We start from the raw sequence: 23,424 nt of genomic DNA, 5'->3' as shown, positions 1-23,424 counted from the left end.
ACACTCTTTACAAATTACATAAAACACAAGATGGACAACTGTAATTGACCGAGGTCAGATATCACAAGATATAATGTGCAGAGATATCAGCGAGTAAATCTGCGTGTTCTTTCAATGTAAGTTTGAACTACTGAAAATATAGATATATTTGTATCATGGGAGTAAGCCTCGTTACCAAAAAGAAGATCCTGTACAGTATACGGTAAAATTCTAGGTGGAGGAAATCTATCCTCGAGTTCAAGTACCAACTATATGTCTCTGCGCAGTATACCGAGTGCAGTGAAAAAAGTAATGATATGGATTCTCAACTGGCTTGTCGAAACAATAATTACAAGACGGGTCCGCAATGACAAGATTTATAAATAAATGATAATTCAACCCGCTGCAACCAGTCCTTAATCTACAGTGATATATATTCCTCTCTCTCGTTGTACCAAAGAAGTACCAGGCTGGGGGTTTAGGTTGACAAAACATATGACACAAATTTTTTTGAATATTCCAATTGAGGGCGCATTTCTAACTTCGCTTGGTAGACTATTCCAATCCCTGGTTGTAGCGGGAAAAAATGATCGATAATGATACTCAGTCCGGCACAGAAATGGTATAAAGTCATCTTGATTACGAAGATACACGATTATCACCCACCCTGGGAGGTAATAACTGTCTCAAATAGGTTGGTGTTTCGCCATGAATGATTTTGTAAAACATAACTAATCTATGATTCTTTCGACGATGAATAAGCATGGTGTAACCCGATTCTAAATAAAGATCTTCACTGGAGCAACTCACGGTAGCTCCAGTGATGATACGTAAGGCACTGACCTGCACCTTTTCCAAATTAGTAGCTAGGTAATCAGGAAGACCATCCCATACAACGTCGGCGTATTCTAAAATTGGTCTAATATAAGAGTTATACATTGTTTCTAATTTTATTCTCTGTACTTTATATTTCAAATTCCTCAGTATTCCAGTACGGGTCAATGCCTTTGTTATAATTTGTTCAACATGATCATGATAAGTACACGAATCATTAAAAATCAAACCTAGATGCTTGTGACTTGTTACAAAATTTAATGCAAATAAAACTGAATGTATGATCATGAGTAGAAGGAATGTAGCTTCGCAGGTTCCTTTGTCTTTGAATGGTGAGAATTTAAAACGATTCTTGAAGCAACAGATGTGTTTTAATCCACATTAGTAGAACCTCTCTTTTTTAAAAGGACACCCTCGGGACAGACAACTACTGTCCTTAAGGGAGCTAGAGGTGTCCTGATAAGAGAGGTTAAGTTGAATAGAAAGAACCAATTTGAGACCGAAACTGGTGTCCATTACGGAGAGGGCGTCCTTAGTAGAGAGGTGTCTGCTAAGGGAGGTTCCACTGTACTAAATTGATCGGTACCCAAGGACCAAATTATTTGCAAGATTAATTCCTTGCATGCACCATTTATTATCTGTGATACAACGGTGTTTTTGAACCAGCAAAAAGTCTCATCAAAATGTGATCACTAAAATTGCCAATTTCAGAGATGATAAACGACGACTTCTTTGCTGTCCAGAATGGAATAAGCATGGCAAAAAGGTTAGAATAGAAGATTATTCCAAACGCAATGATTCTCTATCTGATAATTTATCTTCCTCAAAGCCGATTCATGAAAGGTCGACACTGTTATCAGATTTCAGTGGATAGATTGAAATCAGATAAGGCTATGGTAGAACCTCTCTATCAAAGACACCCTTGGGACAGACAAATGCTGTCCTTATAGGGTGGTGTCCTGATAACAGAGGTCAAGTTGAATAGAAATGACCCATTTGTGACCAATATCACTGTCACTAATAGAGATGTTGTCTGGCTAGCAGATGTGTCTGCTAAGAGTGGTTCCACTGTTTTTGAAAGATGGAAAATCAGAAGAACTGCGCTTGGCCCGGCTCAGGGGGAGGCAGCGGAAGACCCAGGAGACTGAGAAAATGTAAACAACAATTACAGTCAATTTCACAAAACTCATGGTCAATTTCAACGATTTTTGACAAATTAGGGCAGCCCCTGGGTCCACCACTGGGAGGGAGTTGAAAGTGTACAGGGAAACACAATAAGCTAGAAATTCCAATGACAGTTACAGTCAACAGAAAATACAATTTACGTCACTGAAACTGCAGTCCCGCTGTACTTTGATACCGATTAATTGAAAGGTTAAAATTCCAATCAAACATTGCCCAGAGCCAATTTAATTTTCCATTTCCCTCGTGACCTGACGTTTGACGCAAGTGCCAACTGAGTAGAGCGCTTCCTAAAAATAAGATCAATGTACTCATCAGGCTGACGAGACGACAATTAGCAACTAAAAGGTGTGAGATTGATATTGTGCCTTGGAGGGTATACACATAGTATGCGAATGCATTTTCAAGTGCAATATCCAGTTACTCATAACCTTTTTCGAAATTTCATCAGCCATATTTTGTGCCATAGCCGATAAAATCAATAGTGTCCATGGTGCCTTTGAGGCCGGTACACACAAGTATGTGAATGCATTTTCTAGTGGAATTGGCAAAATCCTTTTCGAAAATTCATCAGCCATAATTTTTACCAATCATGATAATATCATTGGTGTCCATTGTTGTAGAGATCTAACATGAGGTACATACTCCCTTTTCACTTTCATGAGGTCTATTTTTCATTTTGAGTTTTAACCGCAAGACATGAAGGCGCTGTAACCACCAGCATTTCTTTTCAATATAGGGAATAAAGAATACGCACCAGGCTGCTCATACGAAAGCCAGCTACAGTGAAACCTCCCTAAGCGGACACCTCTCTTTTAAGGACAACCTCTCTAGTACGGACACTAGTTTTGGCCCCAAACTGGTAGTTTTCATTTAATTTGACCTCTCTTAATCAGGACACCTCTCTATTAAGGACAGTACTTGTCAGTCCCGAGGGTGTCCTTAATAGAGAGGTTATACTGCTTATCCTTTGCACCTTACTCTCAATTTGTCAAATTAGTGAGGGCTAATATCGAATAATTAATTCGTATGGCCTAAATATACATTATAAATCATTACAAAACAGTCATGTTTGCATAAACCATTTGAAAAACAGGAAAATTAATTTTAATTGAGAATCATGAATAACTAGACCAACCATCAACATTACCCTGATATTTACTTCTGGGGAAAATACAGTCCAAATCACAAATGACATCCCTCCTGCTTCGCGTCAGTGACACGCATCGCACATACGAGTTACGCGCCGAGTTGCGCGTCAATGACGCACCCGTGACGCACTTCTCTCTATGTTTCGCGTAAATTACGCGCGCCTATGTGCAACTTACGTGCGACCTACTCGCTGGGTAGCGTGTCAATGACCCCCCCTAATGACGCACCAATGACGCACCAATGACACGCCAATGACACGCCAATGACGCGAATTTAGGGATGACAATCGTGATTTGGACTGTACAATGATCACAGAGAGCACACGCACAGAGAAAGAAATGAAAATTTGCCGCCGGCAGATTTTGTAAAGGGGGAAAAGAGAACATGTACCTAACGAAAATTTATTATGATAATGATAAGCACATAAATCATGAAATTCAATGTAAAGAAAGGGAGAAAATTGTCAGAAATGCCTTCCAGTTCCAACATGTCCATGATCAGGTCTTTTTCAAACAGAACTTACCAGAATCTAACTGAACAATAATAATCCTTGAAGCACATGAAACAGTCCACAGCAATCTGATAACCGACTACTTCGCAATCGGATAATGAAAACTTTGAAATCTGACCACAACAAATGTCAAATTAGTCTATCATGATCTTAATTACGCACGTATAGTACCTTAATTGCTACCTGGAGACGGTAGGCCTAATAGCCTAAGTGGGCAGTTGCAAGTGCATGTCAACACCACTGATAAACACCCATTTATGAGCTACAATAAATCCCAATTTATTCCTAATTAATCAGACACTTCACATTGTTACCTGCATTCGAAATCATGTCCACTTTTTCAACATATGTTATCTTCCGATAAAACAGGCCTAGATACTCAGTTTTATGCATCATGACACTACATCAAGTGGTTATTGAGCCACTGTGGCGGCAGAATTGTCCCGTTCTAATTAGACAGGAACATTTCTCGGAAATGACACCTGAAATCCGGTTATACAAAAAGTACCAGACCTGTTTGTTAAACGAACAACAATAGTTTATCTTCAATCAAAGTGTTCAAAGATCAAATAGGGCTTTGATTTCAGCACTTAAAGGCCTGCGATTCATTCAAGCAAAAAATTTGAAATTTGAAACTGATTTCGTGATTTTCCGATTACAGTAAAACCTGTACATTAAGGACACCCTCAGGACTGACAAGTGCTGTCCTTAATTGTGAAGTGTCCTGATTGGAGAGGTCAAATTGAATGGAAACAAACAATCTGGGATCAAACCTAGTGGCCTTATTAGAGAGGCTGTCCTTAGTAAAAGGGTTTCCTTAATAGAGAGGGTGTCCTTAACAGAGAGGTATCCGCTTCGGGAGGTTCCACCGTATGCAAATCTACTCTGAATTTTCAATTTTTAGTGATCCAAGAAACATTATTCAAGCCCATTTTCATCATGTTGACAAGTCTATTACACAGTGGAACCTCCCTTAGCGGACACCTCACTATTAATGACAACCTCTCAATTGAGAACACTAGGTTTGGTCCCAAATTGGTGGTTTCCATTCAATTTGACCTCTCTTATGAGGACACCTCTCTATTAAGGACAGCACTTGTCAGTCCCGAGGCCCGGAGGGGGTCCTTAATAGAGAGGTTCTACTGTAGTTGAACTAAGCTATGGTGATGTTTCTATTTACTAGTGGGACACACGCTAACCATGCACTGGTACACGAGCCAACCATGCCTTTACGACAAATAATCACGAATAATCACGTATATCACGAAATCTGACGGAAAGGGTTAAAAGTCAGTCAGCTGAAAATTCATAATTGGGTTCTGTACCAATGCTTACACTCACCGGTAACACCCCCCCCCCCCCTTGTTTCACCCGGGTCTCAATCCATCCCAAGGACATCATTGGATCTAATCAAGCAGAATGCTACATCTATCGAACTGTTCATATCAATTGGCCCAGCATCATAAATTTAGAGCCAAGACATGACTGAAATTGTAAATAAAGGTCTGGTGTTTTTGGTTGGCAAAAGGCTCTCTGGTTGGGCAAAATGACTCTTTTTGAATTTTTTGGGCCGAAATCATGGTCAACAACACATTTTTTATGCCCCCCGCCCTCCACTAGCTAAGCCCATAGTCCTCCTTAACATACTTCCTCCATGGGAAGGAGGGCTTGGACGAGGCTATAGCCGATGAGTCCAGAGTGTATTGCAACTGAGGACTTGGCCTGGGACTTGGTGTGCAATGACTGTTATCCCTGTAAAAATCGACTGAAAATCTTTCAGCTGCTGAGGATGGGCAGACTACACTAGCATGGTAATAATGCCATTGACGTCTACAAATAGGGAACAAAGAATATATACATACCTTCAGGCTGCTCATGCTAAAGCTATCTACTTATCCTTTGCTCCTTACTCCCAATTTGTCAAATAAGTGAGGGCTAAGTCAATACATGCATAATTGTTAGTAGGCCTACAACCCTAATTAAGGTTATAAATGAAGATCAACAGTTATGTATCATGAACCATCTGCAACCAGGAAAGTAATTTTAATTGAGAATCATTAATACCAGGAAGGAGGAACTGCCAAGAACTAGGCAAACTTCAAACTAGTATAGCCCATTATTAGGCTATAGGTTCGAGATAATACATGTAGCTCTACATTGTGGGGACGAAGTATTGGTCCAACTTAACACCAGCTTTATACCACAGCAACTTTCTGTCTGCCTGAAATCATGAAGTGTAGATAGAGAGGTATTCCAGGACAATAAATCGATGCTTATAACATCAGCCAATTTGAACTTGAAAGCATTACCATATATATAGATAGGCCTACATATACAGTAGAACCCCTCTTAGCGGACACCTCCCTATTAAGGACAGCCTCTCTATTAAGGACAACCTCTCTATTAAGGACAACCTCTCTATTAAGGACACTAGTTTTGGTCCCAAATTGGTTGTTTCCATTCAATTTGACCTCTCTAATCAGGACACCTCTCTAATAAGGACAGCACCTGTCAGTCCCAAGGGTGTCCTTAATAGAGAGGTTCTACTGTACATGTAATAGTATATAATTTGGACCAACTGATGGCCAGTTCGTGTGGCCAGAGGGGTGAGTGAGGGGTTGATTATCTCAAGCCAAGGCAAGGGAGCATAGGCTACCCGCTGTACCATGATAACGATTAAGCGAATAAACTGTAGCCTAAGTATATATAAAGTACATTGTCGTGGAAATTTACTACAAACATCACTGGCTCAAACACACCAATATCTAACATAACAGTTATGTACACTGGAACCTCCCTTAGCGGACACCTCTCTATTAAGGACAACCTCTCTACTATTAAGGGCACTAGTTTTGGTCCCAAAATGGTGGTTTCCATAATTTGACCTCTCTAATCAGGACACCTCTCTATTAAGGACACCTCTGGTCAGTCCCAAGGGTGTCCTTAATAGAGAGGTTCTACTGTACTCACCTTCCACGGGAGTTTCTCCGATATCCACCACGCGCCAACTTGACAAAGCGGGAAATTCGACTTTAGAACATAACCACGTGCTTGAAAAAATTGGTTGCTGTCGCAACCGATCGGCGTTGTTGTCGTTATAAATAAAATATTGGTTCACTGGTCGCCGCTGTTTCCATCTTTTTGCAGGTGGTTGAATCACCGTGTATCCTGAGCTTTCACTCGGCTCTTACCGAGCTTATGTATAAGTGTCAGTGATGTGTGCGAGGGGAGGAGCATAAAACTGACCCAGATATTCGACGATGCTGAATCACTGACCGCGATTGCGTTGCAGGCGGCCGGTTGTGCGTCTTTCTTATCGGGTATTAAATAAATGAATCAACACTCTCCTTGATGAAATGTCGAAGTATTTTTAAGTAGAACCGATTACAGTACACCCTCCCATTTTTTTTAAATGTAGAGGTCAGGGGTAGTCCATTTTTTAGTCGAATAGGCTCCGATCCACTATGATGTCCAGTGGGCCAGGCCAGTCTGGGGACACATACCACAAATGGTAATCTCCAGGTTACCTATATCAGGCCTGTAGCCGGCTAGATTTCGAAATCACGGGGCATAGAGCACATTTTGAGGTGACTACTCAAGGCATTTGCTCCCAGCCCGTCCCTTTCTGCCTCGAGCTACGGTCCTGAATATAGATAGCCTACAGAGGATTCGGGGAACCAGTCCGGTGTGACGTAGTGATAAAAAATATTCCTCTCACATGCGTAGTGCCGATCTATACTCTGATATGCTAGAGACCCCTATCGACAATTTAATGTAATTTAATCTGACTTGTCTGGCTCAAGCCTGTAGTTTCCTTTAACATGATGTTTACCCCCTGCCAGAAAAAAGCATCGAAATGTGTTTGCCAGGAATGCGACGAACTCCTAGCGATGAATTACGGGCATCTGTGAAAAGTGCTTGTCAAAGTGACAAGTATGGTCTCGTGATCATGGTCGCTTTTTTTAAAAATTTCCCCACTCCAGGGAATTTCTACGTGTATTCAGACCCCCTCTCCCACACCCAAAACATACACACCCCTGTTTTAATACACAACTCATAAGGGGTAAAAAATATTACGTATTATTTCCTCTTGATACAACCTACATGTAATCACGGTAGTTATTTTCGTGTAGGCGTTATTTTGGTTTCGCTAGTCATTAAAAATTACAGTATCATTTTACTCTTTATATATCACTATGCGCAGAAATAATTGATTTGGGACATCGAAGAAAATTAGCAAACAAAATAGGGATCGGCTTTTCTTTGGTCTATCCATCAACTGAAATGACATTTATTTTAGCATTCTCTTTTCGATTGGTCGTCTCCGATTCCGCGTCGCCATCAGCCAAAAGACGTCTTCAGCCAAGCAGGGAATAAATGTAGGTACTGTAATAAACCTAATATCGTTGTTAAGACTCCAATGCAGTCCATTGCGTTATTCTGATCGTCCTTCCACTACCGGGCGACAGGACGAGACCGGTATACTATTGCGTCCGGAAGTGTAATCTTTGAGAGTTGAATGCGGATGACAGCAGTAAAGGAAATATTATCAGGCCAACCGACAGGGCCTCTTCAACTGAGAAAATAAAAGAGATTGCTTCCCTTGTCCCCACATCGGACCAATCTTAGTCGAGGCCACGACTTGTTGCGTAGCATTCTTCCGACTTTGGACATACATTTATTTTGAAATGACAGAATGGAGGAAGGGCTAAGCGATGATTAAAATTATTCGTAAATTCAATCTCTTTTCTCGACAAAAAATACCAGTATCATTACCATCGGCCTCCGAGTACACAAAATAATCTGCGTCTTCGACGCCCTGGAACAGGAATATGATATACAATTGTATTTTCGTATGCCTAAAGGGGAGACAGGGATACCTTTTTTTGAATGATGCCGGTTGCTGTGGAAGAGCCGAAAGAACATTGCGGTAAAGGGTGTTTGTTACTTTGAGAATATTGTCACGGCAAGATGGCCGCCATGATAATGGCGGCCACGTCAAGAGAGATGTCGCGGCAGACGAACTGCTTGGATTTCGCTGGCTGGTTATTAGACGTCGTTTTAACCCCGGTAGTCATAACATGCGGAATCATCAACAATAGTTTATCAATATTGACAATGAGCCGGAAGGACTACCGAAATGTCTGCAGTTGTTTCTGTCTGCGCATGCTCGCAATCTATGACTTCCTGATCCTGTGTACGATGTCAACGACGTACATCTGGTCTAGATTGTCGCCGGATGTCCGTCTCAACATCGGAGATGGGTACTGCATGTTTTTCTTCACCGGCATCATGCTTATAGTCCAGCAATCAAACTGGACGTTAACCTATGTGACCTTCACCCGCTTTGTCGCAGTAGTTTTTCCTCTAAAGAGCGCTATCTGGTGTACGTTTCGTACAGCAAAATTCTTCTTTATCAGCAATTTCGTTACCTTTTCCGTTTGGTCGTCGCCAAACTTGATTTTTCGTCGCTACTCGCATGACCCAAACAACCCTAGATTTCACTGTGTCAACGCTTACCCAACGTATGATGAGTATATAGAAATATACGAGACAGTACACGCTATCACTTACATCTATTTCCCCTGGTTTCTCCTGGCATTTTTTAACATTGCCATCGTGACGTCACTGTTCAACCGCAGCCGTGAGAAAAGACATCTCAACGCCTGTCACAACAAGACAAATATCTCAAAGACTGAGGAGGACAGTTCAGTCACCAAGATGCTTTTAGGCGTTACCTTCATGTTCCTCGCTTTAGTATTTCCCTACGGTATTTACGTTGTCACGTGGGATATGGTCCTACGCGACCTCTACCTATCGGCTGAATTAATTGCAATACGTAACCTTCACTACAAGATTGGTGTGTTTGGTCAACTCTGCAACCAATCTGTGAACTTCTTTTTATACTGTTTGAGTGGTGGAAAATTTAGAAGAAATTTAATGGATTTTTTTAAGAATGCTTTGTCATTTCCTTCAAGACTATGCTGTTACCCCACTATCATCGGCAGTTTTCTTCACAGGGGGTCTTCTAGGCCCTCTAATTAGCCAGACCAAGGACTCGGACAGCGGTAACGTAAACAATGGCAAAAAGACACTAAGTATTACCGAAAGCCAAACGAAACGATAATGTATACTTTATCTATACACCGTCAACATAATATGCAGACCATCTGGTAGGCTAAAATAAGCCTACCATGGTTTGTGCCGATGTATAAATGTCGATCAAGATCGTAGAAACTCCCCATACGTCAAAAATACTACTGTAAAATCAGTCAGGCGCCGTCAAAGCCTTTCTAGAAGGCAAGGTCATTTCTGTTGTCTTCTTTTTAGCAACACACCACTAATAGATTTTAAGCCATTTTACTTTAGACATCAACTGCCATATCTTTTTCCCAATATCTCACTCGAACCTAATATTTGCAGGGCAGAAAGACCTCACCCAGGGCATAAATCCATAGAATTTTTGACAGGTCATGACCATGATAATTATAGAGTTTGGGGGTCTGAAGTTTTTGGGGTCGTTTTTGTCTGAATTTCACGCGTCCACCACGTTTCACGGCTCGGCGGGTTAATTGGATCCCCAAATCCACGCCGGTGATCATATGAAGCTTATAGTCCATCAGAATGTTCGCCAGAAACACTTTTAATTCATGATATCATAGAAACTACATTCTGATTGCACAGATAGCGCCCCTACAGGATAGTGAGACCACGCACTGATTTCTTAAAGTGCTGCTTTCCTAAGCGATCAAGCTGATTGGTCAATTAGTAATGCGGAGCCTCTTTGGCGTTCACTCTGCACTTGGAGGTGTTATTCTCAAAAGAGAACTTCCAAGGCGAGATGAGCGTTTTTGCGTGCCACTACGGTTAGACGCCAATTGGGTTTGTTTTTGCCCCTATTGGTCATTAGTGATACACACCATAGGGAGCCTGGATGCCCTTATTGTCCCTGCAGAGTAAAGGGATCCCTGGTCAAGCTACTTTTCAACTCTTTCACTAACTTGACCTGAAGGAGGCGTTTGTCCAGAATTAGCCTTTCTTCCATCTGTCCATCTTTAAACACTCTGTAAACAAACGGGATGTACCGGCGTAATTCCCGGCACTCCACGGGTTTATAAGATCTAGCGTACCGCTTACAGATGGATGTATTTCCGTACTGATCAACTAAGCTTTGCAAAACATTCCTTGGAGCTGGCAATTCAAGGGTCTCAAACGGCCTCAACTGAAGCGGGAAAACATTTGTCTTTTTCATGACAAAAGACCCCGGTTCGTCTGATCGGAAAATGTGAGTCGCGTCCTGTTTATAGAAGAAGCAATCGAGGTCTGGCGCCCACCAACGTCCAACATTCGGGTAGTACGCCCCACCCACGATGTGTTTGGAATCGTAGATTTTAATGGAATCCGACACCATTTGTTTTGGGACAAATCTCGTCTGCTCTTCCATTATATTGATGATATCCTTGCGGTATTTGTAATCAATGTATAGATCCACGTCCATGTCATAAGGCACGAACCCGTGATGTCGCCACGATCCGAGGAGTGTCCCAAACATCATGAAATATGTCCAGTTGCGCTTCTTTGCCAGGCCCTCGAAGTAGGACAACATACGGAGATACGTCCGTCGCTCCTCGTCGTCAATGTTAGCACCAAGCAGTCTGCAGACGGCAGTGGGGACGGTTTTGTTGACTTGTGGATCACATTTTGGCACTTCGTACAGCCGAGGGAACTCTTCGGTTCTCTTTCCATTTACTGCACAGAGAGAGAATGCGTTTGTTATGGTAGTAAGCTTACTGATTGTTAAGTCAATGTAGCAGGGTTGAGGAGTGAATTTAGTTGACTGAAAGTGGTCGGTGTAAGTGGTTGATGATGCTATAAGAGCCGTTTACACGGGACCAAACCCAACCAGACCAGATCAGATCAGATCGCTCACGACGTCATGAAAGACGTGTATGGTAGGCCGTTCTGGACATAAATGCCGATTTATGTTCTAGAACATAATTATTTGTGTGCTAGAAATCAGCCAATCACAGCACAGGAATTCCGTTCTAGACCATTAATTAACCAATCACTGGCCAGGAATAATGCTCTAGAACATAAAACAGCCAATCACAGTACAGGAATTCTGTTCTAGACCATTAATCGACCAATCGCTGGCCAGGAATAATGGTCTTGACTTATGTTCTAGACCATTAATAGCCTAGTACAGAATCCCGAACTGTGATTGGCTGATTTATGTTCTAGAGCATTATTCCTGGCCAGTGATTGGTTGATGAACGGTCTAGAACAATATTCCTGTTTTCCTATTGGTCAAATTATGTTCTAGAACACAAAAAATTATATTCTAGAGCATAAATCGGCATTTATGTCCACTACGGCCTACCTTAGACGTCAGTCTTGTAATGACGTAAGTATGTACATCAGACCAGAGCAGACCAGGTCACAATGTAAACTGATCCGGATCGATCGAGACGAAATGAAGAGAAAAAAAGAGCAAAAATGTAGTGGAATCACGGGGAGTCGAACCCGTGACCATCAGATCGAAATTCCAGTATACTAAACATTGAATCAACAAGGCTTTCATGTTAGGGTGAAGATTTTCGTCGAGTCTCATAGCCAGGAAATGGCGATCTCAACCCTAATTGTTGGAAATAGAACACAAGGTTCAGATCGCCATGTGAATACTTTGAGACAATTTATGTGGTTGCCACTTTGATCGAGGGCCTGTGCCGGTGTAACATCTGTGGTTGTTCCCCATGTTTCAGTGTTTCCAAACAATAGGCAGCTAGAGAGACCATGACTTTTCAATAGGGGGGATACACAGAAAAACTCGTCAATCTATTTTTGAGCGTTCCCAAACAATGAGGGGAAACACTCAAAAACAGAAACACTCAAAAACATTACACCGGCAATAAAGTATAGTCGGGTTTTTTTAAACGTTGCCTTGGCTGGATCCCACTCCATTTTTGTGGGAATCCAGTTTTTCTATTACATTATACTAGCTTTTTTAGGATGAGGAATCTGTAAGCATTTCTGCCAAGGAATCTGAAGGGAAAATGATGTATTTGATATTGTCGGGCATTACCGAGGATGGGACTCTTATGCTTGTATCTGGTAGTAGAATGTCTGGGAGATTTCGGCACATTCTTGACGCTATAAGAAAACTTACATAAAATAAGGTTTTTGGCGCCAATGATGTTAACTATGGTGGATTGGTACTTTGGGTCTAGCTATAAGTAACAACCATTAGTGTGGGTTTTCATCAAAAAGGTGAAGTTTCATAAGATAAGACTGGTTGCTTTATAATTATCTGAAGAAAACGGCCCAATTACGTGAGTGAGACCTTTATGTTTATTACTTTATGATTCTAAGTGCTATCCACCTTACCATTTTTCAATTCGACGATGACGTCTGACTTTTCAGTGAAGACGTATTTCTTTGTCAAACCGCTGATGAGCCTTCTTCGATAGACTAGAAGGTAGATGGTAATCACCACAAGCACTGGAGCGAACAGGCGGAGGTATACGTTAGATCTGAAATAAAATAAAGCATTTTAATGTGTGAATGAATCTTTTCCTCTGACAAAATTATGGCAGTTACGTTAAAACGCGAGACATTGACATCAATTCATTCGTTCATCTGTTCACCGAGAAGTGCAGTTTCCCGCTGCGGTCGCGCCGCGGAAGAACTCCTCGGCTGTCTTTCGGTCCTACATGTATAGTAGTTAAAGATGAATTTTCGACTTATCATTGGAAGTGTGTACAATGGAGACAAGACCAATATTGATTTATCACCCTTTCAGCAGTCGGGCAAGTAAATGGTGAAATGTTAACTGGTAGTTGACCTCGGGAATTTTTTCATAATCGACAAATTGGACAGACGTTGATATTTCCACTCTTTTCAGCCAACTGGCAGAAAAATCTCAAAACACGCCCCTGGTGCCAAATCAGTAAAAATCAACATTAATTTGTTCATCAAATACTTTCTTTATATCTGTAGACTTGCTATACCAAATATCTTTTCAATACCTCTCCAAATATGCACTTGACAGTTAAAAACATACTGGCGTCTAATTGATAGGTCTGGACACTCCAACCTTTGAATATTCAATGGTGGTCTTGTCTCACAAGTCGCTGATAATGTTGTCGTACAAGTTGCTGCCCCCGACTTGGAATACGATTTTATCATTTCTGCCTTGTCTGGATTAGAATTTTCAAATGTTCCTGTGTATTAAGATTTGGTGTAAGAATATTTGAAAATGTTCTTCGCTTTAGCAAAGTCAAAGGCATCACTATATGACAGGGCGAGTCGGAGTCGGAACTTAAAATCACCCACTACAAGTGCGGCATCCTCGAAAAACCCGTGAAAGTCGTATCCTCCCCCTCGCTAGACTCCCGGGGGCAGTCCATTGCGTCATCCTGACGTGGCCGGTCCACTACGTCCGGAGTGTACCCCTCGCACACGTAAGATCGGTCGTTTGCAAGAAAGGCTCGAGGTTGATTTCAAAGTTCCCGGGATCGAACTTGGAGAGGCACATCGGGCACAGAAAAATAGTAGCTATGCCAGCGTTGATCGAGACGTGTCTTGGTACTTTGGATATCATGGCGCGGTCACTACACCTTATGCCCGTGGACTTTTTTGTGATTTTGTGCGACAAACCGCAGCCGTAGACGGGAGAATGATGATCTTATCGCTGCGACAAAAATCTCGCGTTTGCGGGACCCCCATACGGTTCGGGTGAGGTAGAGACTTAGGCCTATGATAGTCCGTACATACCTGAAGCTGGTCATGTTATTCAAACCTGCAATAATGTATATTCTTTATTTCTGGTTTGTTCAGCCATGGGCTTGTCAAAATACTTAATGAGTAGTCTGTGGTTCAGCAGAGGTCCTTCTTTTTGGCAGTAGTCTCTGGAACACGAAATAAGATGCGCTAACTTGTAATCACCAGAAGTTTGAAATGAAAATGAAATCATCACAACTCGACACTGAGCCAATACATAAGACCTGGTTCCACAAAAGTGTTCTGCGCGGTCGCTGCCGCGGCAAAAATACGTTCGTCTCCCTAGTGGATCAGTGATAAACGTCTGTCATTATCTAGGCCTTATGTCCTCCGTCATGCCTTCCGCGGAGAACATCCTGCGGATAATCCTGTCCGGCACTACACAAACCAGGATAGCGGATACATCGTCTTCACACACGAAAACAGCAAGAGTGAAACGGAAATGTGGGAAGGGCCTATATTTCAAGTGATTCCCTATAGAAATGCAGCGATAGGCATGCAAGACAAATTATCCAGAGCGACTTACCCCCCGAAAAAAATTAACTTTCTAACTTTGGGTGCATTCCTGCTGCCCGGCCAGAGGCTCAAGGCCTTTGCGCCATTGCACCCAGGGCATCCTACTCTTTTATGGCTATGCAGTCATCAGCGCGGTGTGTCGTACAGCCTCTGGAACTGACAAATGCCGCCCTTTTTGGTTTTACACATGTTCAATCAGGAAATTAACTGCAATAGTGAACCGTTAGATGTGTAAAATTGGCCTTGTGTGGGGAGAAATTGGCCCTGTTGGATGCCGAAATTGCGCAACTGCCCCGCCCCCGAAAATCTCATTTGGGCCTAACAATGTTTGGCTCGAGCAGTTGAAAATGTATGGAATAATCTCACCCCTTTGGACCTGTTTGACCTCTCCTTACGTGTTCACGGTGCATCAGTGTCCTTGTCGAGCGCGTGTCCAGCTAACAGAGGTTCTCGATGTATTTTGGAGAAGAGTTACAAAAGATCAATAAACATATGTAGCTTACCTCAACCAGTCTGATTAGTAAATCCAGGACTCAGTGACTTGTTTCACGTCTTTGATGAGGGTACGAGTTCGCAGGACGACAAAAAGCTTGTTAGTGATCAACATACCTCAGCAGCTCTGCACTTCACTATACTAATAATACTATACTATACCATGAAGCTATTACGCGTTATTAATTTCTAATTCTATACGCTGACATATCTCTCTTTCATGATATCGCAATGCCAATATTTAAGTACATATCTCATTATACTGAGAGGATTGATTCAACTGACAAAGAATATTTGCGGCTCTATTTTCTGTTGACGGAGGTCATGTTTGCTAATGGTGTTGTACGTGTAAAGGGGCTGGGGAGGGGGAGGGGGCATTTCATCATTACCTTTCAAGTGTATATATTTGACAGAGGGAATGGGGATGATAGACAAAACTTCCACAATTTCGAGTGAAAGATACATTAAACCAAACTGATATCTTTCGTCAATTAGATAGTCCGGAGTGCACCGACCACAATTTTTTTTCTTGATCGACTTGTTATCTATTCATTCATGTTCAGGTTATTATTTAGGGAGGACTCGAGCATACAACTGACCCTGGTATTCAAGGATGCTGAATCACTGTTGCAGGCCGGTTGTGCGTCTTTGTTTGTATCGGTTCGGTAAATGAATCAACACCCTCCTTGATGAAATGCCGAAGTATTTTTAAGTAGAACCGATTACAGTGTACAACCTCCATTTTTTTAATGTAGGGGCTAGGGCTGCAGGGCATGTATAGGGGTACCACGAATGGTAATCTCCAGGTGACCTCAAACCCGTAGCTGGCTAGAAATCACGCGGCATAGACCACATTTTGAGGTGACTTCTCAAGGCAATTTCTCTCAGCCCCCTCCCCTTTTCGCTTTTATGAGACGCCCTGTAATATCATACGGCTGTAAGGCTGTAAAATGATGGCATCTTCGGCGTTCCAGTGTTTCTTGCAACACAAAGGGGATCTCGGCCGCCCCCCCCCCCCCCCCCCCCCCCCCCCAACACCCCTACCCCTGTTTATATATACTGGATGTTATTTTGGGTTCTATAGAATTGAAACTATAAGAATTGATATGACACACACACTCATTAGGGGGGAATATAACGTATTATTTCCTCTTAAAACAACATGCATGTAATCATGGCAGTTATTTTAGTAGAACGAGGCGCTTATTTTGTTCACTAGTCATTAAAAATTACAGTATCATTTTACTCTTTATATATCACTATGTGCAGGAATAATTGATTTACATTTTGGACATCAAAGAAAATTAGCAAACAATATAGGGATCGGCTTTTCTTTGGTCTCTCCATCAACTGAAATGACATTTATTTTAGCATTCTCTTTCGATTGGTCGTCTCCGATTTCGCGTCGCCATCAGCCAAATAAAAGACGTCTTCAGCCGAGCAGGGAATAAATGTAGGTACTGTAATAAACCTAATATCGTTGGTAGACTCCAATGCAGTTCATTGCGTTATTCTGATCGTCCTTCCACTACCGGGCGACAGGACGAGACCGGTGTAAAAGAAATGCAAGTCCGCCCGGAACCAAGGTCCGTAGGACCTTGGTTCCCAAGGAATGGGGGCCCTACGGGCCCCCATTTCTTGGGAACGGTTGTCCTAACCGGACTTCCCTTCCTGGGCTACGATTCCTATATATATAAAAGGAAGGTAGGACTTTGATTACTGGGAGACTTAGATTTCTTTTACAGCAGTGACAGAAATTGAGGTCCCCGTAACCAATGTCCGTACCCACTTAAATTACATACGCATGTACTACGGTATATAATCCCCCATAGTGTAGTGGTCATGGTCCCTGCCTAGTAAGCAGAAACCGCTGGTTCGAGTCCCGCTCGGTCTATTCTTTTTTTGTTTATTTCTCTTCATTACATCTTGCATAATCGATTACAATCATTCGAGTGACTCAACATTCAATCATGATCATCAGTTTAGCCTAGGCCTATAAAACGCAAGTGGAAACTTGTATTGGCCTTCATTCCTGCCGAGATGTCAACCGAAAGAACACCTCATGACCCGCACATTATTTTTCGCTATTTACGGGACCATGCCTATCCAGCTCGTTGCAGTCTTTCGAGGAAGCGGTCCATCCGCCGAGCAGCAAAGAACAATTTTAAGGTAAGTTTGGACTTGGATTCCTGGGAAAGCAGATCTGAGGACTTAGATTCCAAGGAAAGCTGGTCTGGGGGACTTGGATTCCGAGGAAAGCAGGTTTTGGGGACTTGGATTCCGAGGAAAGCTGGTCTGGGGGACTTGGATTCCTAGGAAAGCAGGTCTTGGGACTTGGATTCCTAGAAAAGAAGGTCCGGGGGAGTTAGATTCCTAGGAAAGGAGGTCTTGGGGACTTTTTTTCCTAGGAAAATAGGTCCGGATGACTGGAGGAAGCTTATTTTTGAGAAGGCTATTGATGCGCTGCGTAGGATTTTGGTTATGATGTTTCAAATTCAATCAATATATAGACCCCATGCCATAGCATAGGCCCTTTCCTCTCCAGCGCGAAATCTAATGGTACACTTTTTCGACAAATATGTGCAACAAATTCGGTGTTGCTGATCTAGATTTCAATACATTTTAATGCGTGTACGCACGACTACAGTGTTCATCCCAAACAGGCAATTTTGTTGCAAGCCAAAAAATTTCAAATTTCTAAAAAAAAACTAGACTGGGAAGCAACAACCATGAATGCTTTCACTGTTAACACCAGCATACGTCTTTTTACAGCTTGAACGCGGTGAACTCATGTATCGGCGACTGAAAAAGAAGATAAACGACGTCCCAGGCACTTACGATGATGCTGACCAAGATGGGGAATTACACGAAAGTCCTTGGCGCAAGGTCCTTATGACGCCAAAACAGATCGATGACGCGCTTGCGAATCTCCATTCGTCGGCCTTAGGTAAGCGATGGATGGTTAATTTATGCGTAGTGTTTACTGATGTGCTTACTGTTCTAAGGATACACTTGAACACTTATATCAAATAAGCGAATTTTAATTTGAAGGCAACTTTGGTGAAATGATCGTGGTACCGAAAATCTTTCCTCTTTTCAACTACCATTCCAACATTTCAGATGGGCATTTAGGAAGGGATAAAACCTTGGACAAAGTTGAAAAGCGCTATTGGTGGCAAAACCTTGTAGCCGACGTTAATGCCTTTCTGAAGAAATGCCCAAGATGCCAGCTGGTAAACCGCAAAATGAATATGGTCGCCCCGCCTCTTCACGCGATCCCTGTCGCTAAAGCGCAATGCTATAGAACGGTGAGTTTACACTCTTCATTGTTCATAACTAACTGCAGTATGCTCATATAAATAGCGATAGTATCTTGCATTTGAATACAATGTAATATCTCGTAATGCAGTGGTGTCCTACTGGGCAAGACGCTACAATTGATTATCTGCGTTCTAACTCTACTTTCGTTTTGTCCCCTTTTTGTGATTTCAGATTGGTATCGATCTTATCGGGCCTCTAGAAGAGTCAAGGAATGGCAATAAATACATATGCACGACGACCTGTTTCTTCTCCAAGTGGGCCCAGGCGAACCCACTACCGTCAAAACATGCAGAAGGTGTTTCGAAGGTGCTTTTTAAGTCATTCTTGTGGTAAGTTTTATAGACTAAATTTGAACAATGAATAGAGAATGAAATCAGACAAATAAATAATTTTCCTTTCTCCTTGATCATGTTGATAGGACATAGGCATAAGACATTGCTATAACTTAAGACATAGGCGATAGTCAAATTAGCGCTACTTTGGCAGCTACATGTAAGTATAACCCATCATGCCTTACTCAGGGACAGGACTGTTCATCAATAGACATACGCACAAAAAAACATAATTCCGTATTCGTATTCTTTATTTCAGTTTTGGTTTCGCAAGGGTTTTGATCTCCGATCAAGGGCGGGAATTCAACAACGAGATTGTGAAGGGCATAGTGACTGCTTTAGAAATGTCGCACCACCGAACCACGGCTTACCACCCTCAGTTGAATGGATTAACTGGTAAGTAAAGGACTTGAGCAGGTTAACTTGTTAGCGCTATATAAATGCAGACAATACATTACAAGGCCACATATTCTAATTCTGTTTTATACGTAAATTAATTTCGCTTCATTTGTTGTATTTTTTTCTCCAGAACGTTTCAATCAGACATATGAAGCAATGCTACTAAAGATGGAGCCAGGTGATGACTGGGAGAACCAATTGCCTCAAGTCGTGTTCGCGTACAACACCTCAAAGCACGCCTCAACGGGATTTTCTCCCTTTTTCCTCATGTATGGCAGGTAATTATTGGTCTTCTGTTGTCTAAAAGGAAAGGAAAATTGACCCAAACTTTTGACACCAAAAAAGTCTTGAATTCAGCTTAGATTGATAATAAGTAAGTGATTCGTTCTGACATGTACTTACCAGTTTCCAAGTACTAACTGGTTATCAATATTGTTTTAAGCGCTGCGTGTGTAGCTATAAGTGGTTACAATATCCTTGAATCACTCTTATTATGTGTCGCGCAAGTTCAATCATTATTCATTTTAGGGAACCCATTCTTCCTGAAGATGTGGATGAACCTGAGGGAAACGCCGAAGCAGACGAACCCCGACCAAGTGGGAGTGAACAACATGCAGAGGTCAATAAGAGAGTTACTAGAATGCGAGAGTCTAAAGGGCAGAAAGTGCTTAAAAACATCAAGAAGGCCCAGGGGCGACAAGAAACGCATTACAACAAGAGGAGGATCTCTCAAAACGTGAGTGTTAGACAAAACGTATTCATGTATTATTCATGAAAATGTTGCTTCATTTGACCATGCGAAGATGACGTCACTGATCTGAAGAAGGGAAATGTTGCAAAGAAGCTATTGTCTAAGGCAAGTGGCACCTTACATGTATTGCAAACTTCTGTTCTCAAACTTCATATTTCTTTTTGTTGCAGGATATCCCCGTTGGAACTAAGGTCCTGAAGAAAAATTTGGTACGATCGGATCGAAAAGGGGGAAAATCTGCGTTACCTTGGCTGGGCCCGTATGTCATAAGGAGCAGGACCAAGAGCGGAAATACTTGTTAACGAACGAGGATGGTATCCACTTGAAATCCTCAATAAACGGGGCGAACTTAAAGATATGGCATGAGGGGCCGTCTGAGAATGAAAAGAAATAAACTACGTTCCAGTCTTCATGTCACTGTCATAACATTATCAATACCACAATATGTATCAATTCTGGTTAAAAACAGAGTGATTTGAGAGCCCAATTCAAGAGCAGGGTATGATACTAGTATTTATGTCAACCCTTGTGAATACTTGCATTAAATACAGAATCTGGTTAAACAGAATGACTTGTTGATTTCTTTATGTACATACATGTACAGTACAAGGCGAATGAAATTGTAAAAGCCATTGCCATAGAAAATCGGTAAGCTGCAACACCTCACTGCGAATGAAAATTAGGTGCAGGCACTTTGAGTAGAGTAATGTATCTTCCTTGAAAATCTACTGTAGTTTTGCATAGGACTTGAAATACTAGTTTGTTCTAGTAATGGAAGTCCACCTAGGACGGAGATTACTAGATTTTGGACCTACATTCCTAAGGAGTCACGGTCCAAGGACATTTGTTGCTAGTAACCTAAGTTCTAGGACTCCAGCTCCTAGCCGTCCAGGACCGTAGGACTTAGATTCCCAGGAGTTAGAGTCCGGCGGACTCCAGCTAGGTAGGTCGTGGGTTACTTTTACACCGGTCTACTATTGCGTCCGGAAGTGTAGTCTTTGAGAGTTGAATGCGGATGACAGCAGTAAAGGAAATATTATCAGACCAACCGACAGGGCCTCTTCAACTGAGAAAATAAAAGAGATTGCTTCCCTTGTCCCCACATCGGACCAATCTTAGTCGAGGCCACGACTTGTTGCGTAGCATTCTTCCGACTTTGGGCATACATGTATTTTGAAATGACCAGAATGGAGGAAGGGCTAAGCGATAATTAAAATTATTCGTAAATTCAATCTCTTTTCTCGACAAAAAATACCATTATCATTACCATCGGCCTCCGAGTACACAAAATAATCTGCGTCTTCGACGCCCTGGAACAGGAATATGATATACAATTGTATTTTCGTATGCCTAAAGGGGAGGCAGCGATACTTTTTTTTTGAAAGATGCCGGTTGCTGTGGAAGAGCCGAAAGAACATTGCGGTAAAGGGTGTTTGTTACTTTGAGAATATTGTCACGGCAAGATGGCCGCCATGATAATGGCGGCCACGTCAAGAGAGATGTCGCGGCAGACGATCGGCTTGGATTTCGCTGGCTGGTTGTTAGACTTCGTTTTAACCCCGGTAGTCATAACATGCGGAATCATCAACAATAGTTTATCAATATTGACAATGAGCCGGAAGGACTACCGAAATGTCTGAGTTGTTTCTGTCTGCGCATGCTCGCAATCTATGACTTCCTGATCCTGTGTACGATGTCAACGACGTACATCTGGTCTAGATTGTCGCCGGATGTCCGTCTCAACATCGGAGATGGGTACTGCATGTTTTTCTTCACCGGCATCATGCTTATAGTCCAGCAATCAAATTGGACGTTAACCTACGTGACCTTCACCTGCTTTGTCGCAGTAGTTTTTCCTCTAAAGAGCGCTATCTGGTGTACGTTTCGTACAGCAAAATTCTTCTTTATCAGCAACTTCGTTATCTTTTCCGTTTGGTCGTCGCCAAACTTGATTTTTCGTCGCTACTCGCATGACCCAAACAATCCTAGATTTCACTGTGTCAACGCTTGCCCAACATATTATGAGTATATAGAAATATACGAGACAGTACACGCTATCACTTACATCTATTTCTCCTGGTTTCTCCTGGCATTTTTTAACGTTGCTATCGTGACGTCACTGTTCAACCGCAGCCGTGAGAAAAGACATCTCAATGCCTGTTATTACAATACAAATATATCAAGGAGTGAGGAGGACAGTTCAGTCACCAAGATGCTTTTAGGCGTAACCTTCATTTTCCTCGCTTGCGTATTGCCCTACGGTATTTACGTTGTCACGTGGGATATGGTCCTACGCGACCTCTACCTATCGCCTGAATTAATTCCTATACGTAACCTTCACTACAAGATTAGTGTGTTTGGTCAAATCTGCAACCATTCTGTGAACTTCTTTTTATACTGTTTGAGTGGTGGGACATTTAGAAGAAATTTCGTGGATCGTTTTAAGACCGCTTTGTCATTTCCTTCAAGACTGTGCTGTTACCCGACTAGCATCGGCAGTTTTCTTCACAGGGGGTCTTCATATAGTAGACCCACTAATCAGCCAGACCAAGGACTCGGACAGCGGTAACGTAAACAATGGCAAAAAGACACTAAGTATTACCGAAAGCCAAACGAAACGATAATGTATACTTTATCTTTACACTGTAAACATAATGTGCAGACCATCTGGTAGGCTAAAATTAGCCTACTATGGTTTGTGCCGATGTATAAATGTCGATCAAGATCGTAGAAACTCCTCATACGTCAACAATACTACTGTAAAATCAGTCAGGCGCCGTCAAAGCCTTTCTAGAAGGCAAGGTCATTTCTGTTGTCTTCTTTTTAGCAACACACCACTAATAGATTTTAAGCCATTTTACTTTAGACATCAACTGCCATACCTTTTTCCCAATATCTCACTCGAACCTAATATTTGCAGGGCAGAAAGACCTCACCCAGGGCATAAATCCATAGAATTTTTGACAGGTCATGACCATGATAATTTCAGAGTTTGGGGGTCTGAAGTTTTTGGGGTCGTTTTTGTCTGAATTTCACGCGTCCATCACGTTTCACGGCTGGGCGGGTTAATTGGATCCCCAAATCCACGCCAGAGAACATATGAACCCTAAAGTCCATCAGAATGTTCGCCAGAAACACCTTTAATTCAGTATATCATAGAAACTACATTGTACATT

At 42.1% G+C, this 23,424-nt stretch overlaps 2 protein-coding genes and 1 long non-coding RNA gene across 3 annotated transcripts in view; 1 reads left to right on the top strand and 2 right to left on the bottom strand.

The window, feature by feature from the left end:
- Positions 1 to 3,741, bottom strand: part of LOC135487478 (anoctamin-4-like) — a 76,121-nt gene extending 72,380 nt beyond the window's left edge. The window contains exon 1 of the mRNA XM_064771167.1: positions 3,671 to 3,741. The gene's annotated coding sequence lies outside the window, so the exon portion shown is untranslated. The remainder of the gene's footprint in view (positions 1 to 3,670) is intronic.
- Positions 3,742 to 10,338: 6,597 nt separating this feature from the next.
- LOC135488717 (uncharacterized) lies at positions 10,339 to 15,542 on the bottom strand. Its single transcript, XM_064773437.1, has 4 exons — positions 15,457 to 15,542; positions 14,432 to 14,565; positions 13,043 to 13,188; positions 10,339 to 11,407 (listed from the first exon to the last, which is right to left on the bottom strand). Exons 2-4 carry the CDS (start codon positions 14,443 to 14,445, stop codon positions 10,599 to 10,601), a joined length of 969 nt encoding a protein of 322 aa, XP_064629507.1. The 5' UTR covers positions 14,446 to 14,565; positions 15,457 to 15,542; the 3' UTR covers positions 10,339 to 10,598.
- Positions 15,543 to 19,654: 4,112 nt separating this feature from the next.
- Positions 19,655 to 20,517, top strand: LOC135487454 (uncharacterized). The gene is made up of 3 exons (XR_010446852.1): positions 19,655 to 19,775; positions 20,026 to 20,116; positions 20,419 to 20,517. It is a non-coding gene; the product is annotated as an uncharacterized LOC135487454 (long non-coding RNA).
- The last annotated feature ends 2,907 nt before the right edge of the window (positions 20,518 to 23,424 follow it).

The sequence above is a fragment of the Lineus longissimus genome, chromosome 5 (assembly GCF_910592395.1).
Source record: "Lineus longissimus chromosome 5, tnLinLong1.2, whole genome shotgun sequence".
NCBI lineage: Eukaryota > Metazoa > Nemertea > Pilidiophora > Heteronemertea > Lineidae > Lineus > Lineus longissimus.
The sequence above is the reverse complement of the archived record's forward strand: the minus strand, read 5'-3'. Positions and strand labels throughout refer to the sequence as shown.